This window comes from Pectinophora gossypiella, chromosome 11 (assembly GCF_024362695.1).
Source record: "Pectinophora gossypiella chromosome 11, ilPecGoss1.1, whole genome shotgun sequence".
NCBI lineage: Eukaryota > Metazoa > Arthropoda > Insecta > Lepidoptera > Gelechiidae > Pectinophora > Pectinophora gossypiella.
The window spans coordinates 16396325-16408853 of NC_065414.1; the positions used below are offsets into that span (position 1 = coordinate 16396325).

General features: G+C 36.0%; 2 protein-coding genes across 3 annotated transcripts in view; one reads left to right on the plus strand and one right to left on the minus strand.

Annotated features, from left to right (window-relative positions):
• LOC126370869 (cytochrome P450 4c3-like) overlaps positions 1-12529 on the plus strand; it is a 29624-nt gene that overhangs the window by 12590 nt on the left and 4505 nt on the right. The window lies entirely within an intron of this gene.
• LOC126370862 (uncharacterized) lies at positions 2597-10241 on the minus strand. The gene is made up of 2 exons (XM_050015969.1): positions 9790-10241; positions 2597-4551 (listed from the first exon to the last, which is right to left on the minus strand). The coding sequence occupies exons 1-2, from the start codon at positions 9804-9806 to the stop codon at positions 2826-2828; spliced, it is 1743 nt and encodes a 580-aa protein (XP_049871926.1). The 5' UTR covers positions 9807-10241; the 3' UTR covers positions 2597-2825.

The window sequence follows — 12529 nt, forward strand, 5'->3', positions numbered from 1 at the left end:
CCAACTAGGCTACCAAGGCTCTGTAATAATAATAATGTAAAATGTTGCGGACAAGTAACAATGAAATAGTAATAATACTCAACACACAGTTGTCATTTTCTTAACAAAGATATGAATGGAAAAATGTGTAGGAAATCACAAGCACTTACCTACAGATGATATGTGAACATAATAGCATATATCAACTACTTGAAACTCACACACCGCTGTATAAAACGTCATTGGACTGTAATAAATAAACTTATGTTCCGCTTAATAACACTTTTAAGCTTGTGTGACGAGAATATACCGGCTGACGAATATGCCTACCTACTTACGTTAATTTATTATGTCCCACAACTGGACACTGGCCTACCACTGTATAAAACGTCATTGGACTGTAATAAATAAACTTACGTTCCGCTTAATAACACTTTTAAGCTTGTGTGACGAGAATATACCGGCTGACGAATATACCTACCTACTTACGTTAATTTATTATGTCCCACAACTGGACACTGGCCTACCACTGTATAAAACGTCATTGAACTGTAATAAATAAACTTATGTTCCGCTTAATAACACGTTTAAGTTTGTGTGACGAAAATATACCGCCTGACGTATATACCTCCTTACTTACGTTAATTTATTATGTCCCACAACTGGACACTGGCCTACCCGTAATCCCCTGGAGGGGTCATGAAGCGCATATTCTATTACGTGTCATCACAGATCATACATACATGTTGAAATCTTCTTTTACTAACGATATAACAACCAACGGTATTCATACACAACGTACATACATACATAAACTCACGCCCGTATTCCCCGAAGGGGTGGGCAGAACTACAAATAATCAAGAAACTATTTGCAGCCACTTTTGACACGACAACGTAAACAGCTTATATACGTCCCACAGCTAGGCACAAGCCTCCCCTAAATCAACCGGAGGAGGTATGGAGTATACTCCACCACGCTGCTCCACTGCGGGTGGTGGAGGTGTTTTTATGGCTAATAGCCGGGACCAAGATCTTAACGTGGCCTCCGAAGTACGGAATCATCTTACTGTTTCAGACAATCAGGTGATTCAAGCTTGAAAAGTCCTACATCGTACTATTCATATGAGTAGTCAAAAGTATCATTGCTCAAGATGTACAAAAAATCAACGAATAACTGCTAAATAAAGATCTACTACCTAGTTATTGATCTCTATACTAAGAAGGCCTATATTTACCAACTTATTAGGTTTATTTATTTCAAGTCGCCCGATGCTCCGCTGTTGAACGTGACCGTTGGCCACTCACGCGCATATTGAGTTGACATCCCACCCACGTAGTGATGGGCAGGGAAAGAAAAAATTGGGTGGGAAAGAAAAAATATCGGGAAAATATGGGAAAATAAAATAAACACCCGAAAAATTCCCGAATCATGGGAAAATATTTTTTATTTAATTATTTTTAATCTTATTATTATTTGTATGTCGTTTCCATGTCTCGGGTCGGGTCTGTCATGGAGTCCCGGACTTTTGGAAGGCGTGCGTGGGGCCGAAGCCAACACGTGGAGTCCCCTTAAGACAATTTACTCTAAATGTGTTGTGACATCAACCGGCGATTATCCCTGTATGCACTATGGGAGTGCACCCAAAGACAATCCCTGCTTCGTGTAGGACTATTGCAGATTATGGGAACAAAAGGAACGGGGCTATTGGGTTGGGGGTTAGTGAACCGGGATACTGGGGCTATGGGGGACTATGGCGCCTGCTCGACCAATTTTAATAACAGAGACACATTGGGCAGGCGGTGACTCGTCACTAACTGGTTGGGTCACCTATCTAGCCGACGCGACTGGACGGCAAGGCAACAACATGGTTGTGAGCATCTCAGGATGTCAAGAGGTGTACACCGCTTTCTGCGAGGCGGTTTACCCGCCTTACCAACTCGCGACTTATGCATCTTTCACTTCCACCCTGCGAGCGTATAGCTCTAACGCCCCACTCTGGCTGGCCAATGAAGGCAAGCCAGAGGTGAGAGTCCTGCGGCCCCCGCTAAGGTCCACTCCGGCCAGCCAGTACTGTCACCATCTTTGTTGCTCTTCTTTGGACTCTCTCGAGTAAAGAGAGATCTCTCTCTAGTAGAGTCCTTCCGATAGTAAAGTCTCCATATTTGAAACCCATGTTCTAACAGCGGTCTGACGTAAGTAAGTTTTGTAAAGCCTAAGAAACAATTCCGTATCTATATGATAAAAAGCTTTTCTAATTATGTATAAGAGGGAGTTATCCTTATTAGTGATTCCAATAATGCGTTCGTCCCACTTTAGATTATGTGTTATCGTTATTATCTGAACATTTTTTACTATGACACCAGAGGTGTATGACCATTAATTTGGCTTTAATTGGATTTTAAAAATCTCGATTTTTCATACATTTTGTAAAAAATAATATTATGTCCGTTGGGAAAAAGAGGTATACAAGCGTATTACAAAGGACCGTTAGAACATTTATTAGTATGGCGCCAAACTTCTATGACCATTATTGGACTTTCAGTTTTGGTTAATATGTTAAAATACCGGCCATCGAAAAAAATATGTCGAATCTGTCTAATAGTTGCTAGTCAAATGTCGTGGTAGTCGTCGAGCTTTTTTAAAAACTAAACTTAACCTATACGTCTGATCGACGGAGCTCTACATTAGAATCTGAACTTATTACTAACTTAATTAAAAAGGTAGCCTCGTATTGCGTAGGCGGTTCGTTCCCAGAACATCAACCGTTACTGAGTTGCACATCCTGTTTTTGTTATTGTTACAAATTCTTTAGGTATGACAAAGTGCTGACAACAGTCTACGCATTAAGAGGAGACAACAATGTTAGGTCCTCTACCTTGTATGGGGCACATAACTCCTCCCCCGTTAAGATCGAAGCCATCGGAGGGTTGATTACCCGACTGAGGGCTGCGATACCGTAAGTATATAATTTTAATTTTATAGAGTATATAAATGAAAAGGATTATAACTATGGTTATATAAATGATTACAGTTCCTACACTTATACTATGTGTGTTTATACCACTTTCACTAATGTTCTCAGTTTCATCATATTTACTGGCAAAATGTTCCAACTTTGATAACTCTGTTTCGTCCAAGTTATAAGTTTTTCTTTCAGGTAAAGGGGCAGGAACTGGTATCTCTGGAAATTCGACGATTGGCAGCTTGCTGAAATGCACTGGATCGCCTAAGGTTTCAAATGGCTGCAGGACTATGTTGTTAATCTTAGCTCTGCATTCATCATCCAGGATAAGTATATATGTACCACATAATCTTTCTATTGTTTCTTCTGAATTACACATTTTTGTTAACAAGATTGTAGTTTTACTGTAGAGAATCCATTGATTATCCTCAATTGGTTCTATTTTTGGTTTTCCCGTTTTTGCTACAACAGGAATACAGGAGCTGATGTTGGTGGAGAGCTTCATCAAGGCATCGATACAAGAGTCCTTGATTGTGGACTGCAGTACATCCTTGTTGCACAGGAACATTTCTTTGTCGATCTCCTTGCAGGGTGTAGAGAGCGACACAGTTTTCAACCCTTTCGCTAATAGGTAGGGATTTTTAGGAATTATAAAAATAGTTTGATTAAAGGAATTGGTAACAGGTAAGGGAATTACTTTGTAGTACGTATACATATCTCGGTCGACAAGTGGCACTTCCAATACGAATGTTATCTGATTTTGCTTTGAATAAGCCTTAATTTCTATACACTGTTCTAATTTAGATAAATTTTCTAAGTTAACTTCATACATTAATTTATTTGATTTCGAAACTTTAATTAGTATTTCCAACAATTCCTCAGTCTCTATCAATGATTGATGTAGAGTTCTTAATTTACTGAATGCAATAGCATTTTCAACCTCATCTATTGTGATATAGAGCATCTGAAAATTGTGTAGAAACAAGTTATAAGCATTAATTAATTTCGTATCGGTGAAAGCCTTTTTTGTGTCATTAAATTGTTTACGGATTTCCCAGAGGATCTTATCTATTTGAATTACAGCATTATTTGCAGAAATTGAAACGTTTACAAGTGATTTTACTGTTTCGGCAATTAGGGTGACTCTTTTGTTTAACACACCCTGGTTATTTTGGATATCACTAATCCATTTATCATATTTTACGGCGTCATCATTATCCAGATTACCTGTTAGCATTTTAACTAATGATCCTAGAGGGTTTATGATTCCTCGTTTAATACGTTTAATTGGAACGATTTGTTTAAATTTTTCAATGGTGCAATTCATTATGTGATCGGTTTGAGTTTTTATATTAGATACTTCATGACTTAAGTTTTGATTAGAGAAGTGTAGAGCAACATGTCGATTCAAATTGGCATAACGATTTATATTAAATTCCAAATCTTGATGTATTAAATTTAGATTTAAAACCTTTAAGATGGTCCATTTGTTGTGGCTGATGGCCGCTTGTCCTTGCTTGATAGGGAGTATACCAGGATTCTTTTTAATCTTCTGGAGTTGCAGGCCCTGGATCACGATGGCTTGGGCCAGCAGTAGGGCTACGAACCTGTGGAGGACGTCTAATATCTTTAACTGGAACTGTAGTATCACGACCTTGGGTAGTAACGGGTACTACATTTCTACTAATTTCACCTGTAATTTTTGCTTTTTGGTATCTATTTTTATCTTTACTTCTTCTGGTATTGGTTCCTTTTATGAAGATTTCATCTCCTTCTTCTAAGGGGAACTCTTTTTCGCCTCCATGTTTAGTTTGAATTTTCTTTTTGCCATGAATAATTTTATCGGTTAAGAATTTATAAAGGTATTTAGTTCTTTTGACATGATCTCTAACTAATTTTTGTGTGTATTCTTTACAGAAATCTACATTGAATGTACTGGATGCGGAAGTATGTCCGAATACTACCTCAAATGGTGTTAGACCAGTAGTTGAATGTATACTTTGATTATATGACATCACGGCGTATGTCATAATAGATGCGGCGTCCGTTATCTTATGTTCATACTTAGCGATTCGATATATCTCTAAGATTGTAGAGTGGAATCGCTCTATAAGACCCATAGAGTTAGGATTGTGTGGGGTTCCTATATGAAGTTCAATTTTGTAAAACTGTAACGTTTCCTTGAGAAGGATATTATTAAATTCTGTACCTGGATCTGAACTGATTTTATTTGGAACACCATAAACGGAGAAATATTTAATTAGGGCTCGTGCTACTTCTGGAGTGGATTTACTTGAGATTTCAAGAGCTTGTCCTAATTTACTAAATGCATCGATAATTGTTAAAAAGGTTTTTCCTTCAATTGTGAAAATGTCAATGAATAATTCCTCGAAAGGTTTGTTTTGAGTCTGCGTTAATTGGAGTTCAGGTTTAAAAGGTTTTCTGTCATACTTTGTTTTTTTACAGATTTCGCAGGCGTTGATTATACTAGAGACAGTTACTTCCATGTTTGGCCAATAGTAATTACGTTTTAATTTCATTATGGTTTCTCTAATTCCTCTATGACAGGTTTTTCCATTATGATATCTTATCACAATTTCGCGTTGTTCATTTTCATTCTCTACGTAAACCACTCTTTTTGTACATTCATAGAATTTTACTGTTCCTTTCCGAAATAGTTGTATAACTGCTTTAATGAATTGTGCTCGAAGGGCGTTATTTTCAAAATAGATGTAGTATTTCTTTTTCGGGTTAATATATTCTAATAAGAATTTTTTAATTAAATCAAAATTGTCCGTGGGCAAATGTACTTCCAACACGTTTTGTTTGTCACGGGAAAGATCTTTGACACAAGTTTGTTGTCTGTTCCAGGTATATATTAATAATTGATTTGGTTTCGTATCTATAGCTTCTTGTAAAATGGGTATACCTTCAGTATCAATATCTCGGGCGGAATGAGCTGTTTCTAAGCTAGAGTTAGCTGTTGCAGTGCTTTCAGATGGAGATATTATTGGAAACTCCGATTCAAGCTCATATCTTCCGATTGAAGGAATACTTGCGGTTTCCTCTGAGTCAGATATCACTATAGGCGTGTCTTCATTATTTTGCTGTCTTTGTTCCCTTTTGTCTAGGTTCACTTTCATAGAGATATCATCATCTAGAGCATTTAATTTTATACGCGATAGAGCATCTGCGTTACTGTTTTGTTTTCCCTTTTTATATATTATGTCAAAATTATATGCCGCTAAACATAATTTCCAACGTGTTAGTTTACTGTTAGGTTCCTTTATTGAGTTTAACCAGGCTAAAGGACGATGGTCGGTATAAATGGTAAACTTTTTACCATATAAGTATGGACGAAAGTGTTTAACTGCCCATACTATTCCTAAAAGCTCTTTTTCTATTGTACTGTAGCGTGTTTCGGCTGCGTTAAGTGTACGGCTGGCATACGCTACTGGCTTTTCGTTTCCAATTGGACCTTGTGATAGGACGGCTCCGAGTGCAACATTCGAGGCGTCCGTTGTTAATATAAACGGTTTTGAGAAGTCGGGAAATTGTAAAAGAGGTGCGTTAATTAGTAATTCTTTACATTTTTCGAAAGCGGTTATATATTCATTGTTTAAGACAATCTTTTTCCCTTTTTTTAAACATTTTGTCATTGGTTGAGTTATTTTGGAGAAGTCCTTAATAAATTTTCTGTAGTAACCTACAAGTCCAAGAAAGCTTTTGATTTCGGTTGTTGTTTTAGGGATGGGAAAATTCATTACGGCTTGAATTTTGTCATCATTTGGTTTTAATCCATTTTTCGTAATTTGATGTCCTAAATATAGCACTTCTTTCTTTAAAAATTCGCATTTGTCTAAGGTTGCTTTTAAATTTGTTTCTCTCAGTCTGTCGAAAACTTTTCGTAAACTATTGATATGTTCTTGCAAACTACTTGAGTATACTATGATGTCATCTAAATACACTAGACAATGGATTCCTTGTAGTCCTTGTAATACATTGTCCATGGTTCTTTGAAAGGTTGCAGGGGCTGTTTTCAGGCCAAAGGGCATTCGTTGAAATTCATAATGTCCAGACGATGTGGTAAAAGCTGTTTTTTGTTGATCCGATTTATCAACTTCAATCTGATGATAACCACTTGCTAAATCTATGGTGCTAAAATATGTGGCTCTTCCTAATTTGTCGAAAAGGTCGGTGATATTTGGTAATGGATACTTGTCATCGGTGGTAATCTCATTGAGTCTTCTATAATCGATTACCATGCGGAATTTTTGTTCTCCCGAAGCATCCATTTTTTTAGGTACCAGATGTACGGGCGCACTCCAAGGTGAGTGTGATTTTCGAATTATATCATCTTTTATCAATTTGGTTACTTGATTTTCTATTTCATTATTTTCAGTTTGTGAGTGACGATATGGTTTTATATAAATTGGGTTTTCATTTTGGGTTCTAATTTTATGTTTTACTTGATTTGTGAATGATAAAGGTAAGTGCTCGGAATAAAAGATGTCACGGTATTGGTAACATAGTTTAGAGATAGCGTCACGTTCCTCTTTATTTGTGTGATCTAATCGAAGTTTGTTAAGATTGTCAATTAACACTTGGTCAATTGTTTGGTGACTGATGTCCGACAATTTGTTGATGTTACATTCATTAATTGGAATTGATTCGGTTTGTAATGGTAATGTAAATGTTATCGCTACTTTGTCAGTAGAAGCGTTTTGGATTACTGTGTAGGCGAAGTGATTATTACACTTAACCATAGCGCTGGGCATTCTCACACCTGAGCCAAAGTCTATAAAGTTTACAATCGCTTCACCGTTTCTAGTATCGGTAGGTATCTTCACTCTTGTTTCCGATCTTGGTTCTAATATAATATCAAACGGTGGAATGTAGATTATAGGAATTTTAGTGGTATCTGTAATTAGGAATTGGTTTTCCATGTCAATTTTTGCGTTTAATAGTTTTAATAAATCTACTCCGATAAGTCCGTCATATCGTTTGTCCACTTCATAAACATAAAATTTGTGATTATATTTGTTTTTAAAAGTTTTTAAGGATGGGATGCAAATTACTGCATCGTGTTTGCTACGACCGTGTGTGCTGACTACTTCAAAAGGTTCGTAATACACATAATTTGAAAAATATTTATTTACTATTTTGGGACTAATAAAAGATCTTGTACTTCCTGTATCTATTAGGAATCGCGAATTTATCTCCGGGACAGTTATATGAGGTAACTTATGAGCGTTATCACAGTTCAACTCTATTAACTCTTCGTTTTCTGGATCGAGGCAGGTTGACAAAAATTTTCTTCCGAATCAAAATTGTTATCACATGAAAATTCTTCATTATATTCGTAGTCCAAAGGGATGGTTTCATCTACGTAATTTGTGTAATTTTCTTGCTCTTCATTTTCACAGTAGAGCTCTTCGCTATCTTGCGGGACGTTAAGCATGTTTTGCCTAAGAGGTGGCGCTGTGCGCATTGATACATCAGTGGATTGGTTTGCGATTGGTTTCATTTGTTGGTTTGGTACGCCAAATCGAAACTGGTTTTGGTTGGGCATCATTGGTTGATGACGGTATCCTTGTGGGATTCCGAATTTAAAATTTTGCTGATTTGGTGTGCCATATCTAAACCCTTGTTGGTTGGGTATACCAAATCTAAAACCTTGTTGATGATTTTGTTTAGGAATTTTAAATCCTGTACTTTGTGCAATTGGGGCATTGAATTTTCGTTGCATTTGGTTATTTTGGGGTATTCCAAATTTAAAGTTTTGCGTGGGAATATTTTGAACATTCTGAATTGGGCGGAAGTTTTGATTATTTTGGTTATTAAGTGATGGTTTACTTTTATTATTTTTTGCATTGTATTGTCTCATGAAATTTTCTTCTTCCATGACAATACTCAAGGCGTTTTCCAAAATTGTGCAATTTTTAAGCCTAACGATACGTATAAGTTCTTCAGGCAAATTATATAAAAATACATTTAATGACAAGTTATTATATATGATGTATTTGGCTGCTTTAATGCCTTCGTCGGTTAATAAATTTACTTTGGCAATAAGTGCACTACGCACGGATTGTATTCTATTGCAAAATTCTGAAAAAGATTCTCCATTTTTAATTTTTAGTTGCTCCAGTTCGATTGCTATGCATTCTTCTGAACGCGGGTCTCCGAAATGTTGGATAAGTAATTCTTTTAATTCTGTCCATGTATTAATATCGTCGCGTTCGCTTAGAAGTGACGCGGCTTTTCCAGACAGCTTGCTAGATATTGAATGAAAATTGTATAGATCCTGAGGCAAATTGTTAGGCCTATTGAAACTTCTTAATACATATTCGCATTTTTTTATAAAAATGTTTAATAAACTTCCCTCTCCTTCAAATCGTGGGATGAGGCAAAGCATTTCCTTGGGTATTAATTGGATTTGTTCCATTTTAAAATTTTTTTTTTTTTTTTTTACACAAAACACACAATATAAAAATAATACACAATAAAACACAATGTAAAATACACAGGATAATATAAAAATGATTTTCAATAATTATAAAATGATGATTTCAATAATCAGGCAAATATTGATTGCGATAATCAGGTAAGATTCGGCGATTTTGACCGAAAATAATTGATTGCGATAATCAGAACTTAAAATTAAATGATTGCAATAATCAGATAAGATTCGGCGATTTTGACCGAAAATATGTTGATTGCGATAATCAGAACTTAAAATTAAATGATTGCAATAATCAGATAAGATTCGGCGATTTTGACCGAAAATATGTTACAGCCACAAGGAATAGAAGGGACAACACAGGAAAGCGAAAAGGTTTACTCACCGTCCGGCTGCACCCATTCCTCCTCTTTAAAGCTGCGGCGACGCTGCGACGACTAACATGCGAGCGTTGACAAATTTATAGGTTCGCTGGATCCCGTCGGCCTGTACACGTTGAACTGAGTTTGGAATTCTTTGTGTCAAGCCTATTGACAGAATCCAACCCGACTGCGCCAGTCAAATGTCGTGGTAGTCGTCGAGCTTTTTTAAAAACTAAACTTAACCTATACGTCTGATCGACGGAGCTCTACATTAGAATCTGAACTTATTACTAACTTAATTAAAAAGGTAGCCTCGTATTGCGTAGGCGGTTCGTTCCCAGAACATCAACCGTTACTGAGTTGCACATCCTGTTTTTGTTATTGTTACAAATTCTTTAGGTATGACAAAGTGCTGACAACAGTCTACGCATTAAGAGGAGACAACAATGTTAGGTCCTCTACCTTGTATGGGGCACATAACTTGCTTCTCAATATTTTTTAATAACACCAAACATCTATGACCATTATTTTGACTTTTATTGGAATTTACGTTTTAGTTCGAATGTGAAAAATGCTGACCAGCAAAAATATCATGTTGAGAGTATCGAGTAGATGCCTGTTATATTTTTTTTCTATAGCGCCAAACTTGTATGACCATTAGTTTGGCTTTTAGTGTATTTTAAAAATCTTGATTTCTTATTTATTTTGTATGAAAATAAAGTGCTTTGGGTAAAAAATGCGGTACGGCGGATTACAAAGGACCTTTAGAACATTTAATAATCCGGCGCAAAACATTTTTGACCGTTATGTTGACTTTTTATTCGTCTCTCTTTCCGTTTTGGTTCAAATGGGAAAATGTCAGCCAGCGAAACAAATAAGTCAAATCTTTTGGTAAACGACTTGAAACGTATTTTTACGATACTACCAAATGTCGACTTTGGCTTTTATTTGACTTTAAAAAAAACTTGTTTTATACATTTTAACAATGACAACAAGCAGAGCTTTCCCAATGACTAGTTATTAGTCAGATAAATACTTTGTGTTTTTGTTTTGTGTGTTGTTAGGTGAACTTCTATATTAATACTATCTGATTTTAGATATGACGTTGACTGTAGTTTTTGCATTCGACTCAACGTTACGGCCTAAGTTTAGGTTGAATTATGGTATTGATTCACCTTGACCGTAAATGGTTACCACCCTCCAAAGATAAGCTTGCCATCTAGTGACGAAACTCGTATTTTGGCATGACGCCTGAAGTATCTGTTAGGGAAAACAGGAGTCGGGTAGTTGTACTTATAATAAACTTTTTCTATTCTATTCTACTTTGCAAGTATGCCTATCACAATGTCCTGGTGCTACTCGGCCGATAACATAGTACTTACCTCTATCACCCCGCTGTTTATTCCTTGTATACACTTTTCTTTAAAAAAGTAGCTTCTTAAGCGTGTATCACCATCAGGTAAGGTAGTGGTCAAACGTAAACCTATTTTTCAAAAGACGACCACCATATTACGCCTTTAGCAAGATAGTTCCATTATCACTAGATAAAACTTTTTTTTGATTTTTGAAAAATCGAATTAAGTTCAAAATATTGGTCATAGTCGTTTAATGCCATAGTAATAAACATTCTGACGATCCTTTAAATAACGCGCCTGTTGTATTTTATTTTTATACAAAATGAATCAAAAATCAAGTTTTTTTTAAATCCCACAAAAGCCAAACTAATTAATGGTCATACACGTTTTTGTCATAGTTAATAATGTCTCGATAGCTTTGACATGTGTTTTTTGCTGACCGGCACTTTTCATATAGAAACTATAACGTAAAGTCCAACAAAAGTCAAAATAATGGTCATAGACGTTTGGTGCCCTAATAATAAATGGTCAAATGGATAAGTTCTAACGGGATATACAAATATTGTTTCATGGCCGGCACTTCACATTTTCACCAAAAATGTATGAAAATTCAGTTTTTTTTAATTCGAATAAAACCGAAAATATTGACCCTACAGCTTTGGTGCCATAGTAATAAATGCTCAGACAGATAAGTTCTAAGAATACCATTATTGTTACTTGGCCGGCACTTTACATTTTCACCAAAAATGTATGAAAAATACAGTTTTTTAAAATCGAATAAAACCGAAGATATTGACCCTACAGCTTTGGTGCCATAGTAATAAATGCTCATACGGATAAGATCTAACGGAATATAGCAAAATTATTTTTTGGCCGGCACTTTGACTTCTGGGCCGAAATCCGATGATCTCCTTTAGATAAGTTTTTTAAGAGTTCATACGACACTACGACAGAAAATAAATTGGGCATAAGTAGGCATACATTATATTTAAATGGTCTTTGTTGGAAATCCTTACTTTTAATACAAATATATGCGATAAAAAATATTTTCCCTTGAAATGGGAATTTTTCGGGTTTTTTCCCTCAGAATTGGGAAAATTCCCAAAACGCGGGAATTTTCCGGGTAAGAACCCAACACTACACCCACGTCATCAATCAACATTTAACGTCAACAATCAATCGAATCAATATTTGACACTTGAGTAACAGCCGTCACGCACGCAACACTCTTAACTCAAAGCATCAAGACTTGTTTTGCGTTTCACAAAATACAATAATAGATGTAGATTTAGCAGGACCTTGTCAACTTGTACGAAGCGCAAATACGTCTACGTACGGTCACGAGCATTAATATGTATACACTTTGGTACCATGTCACATTAACTTTTTTGACAAATTTAACTGTAAG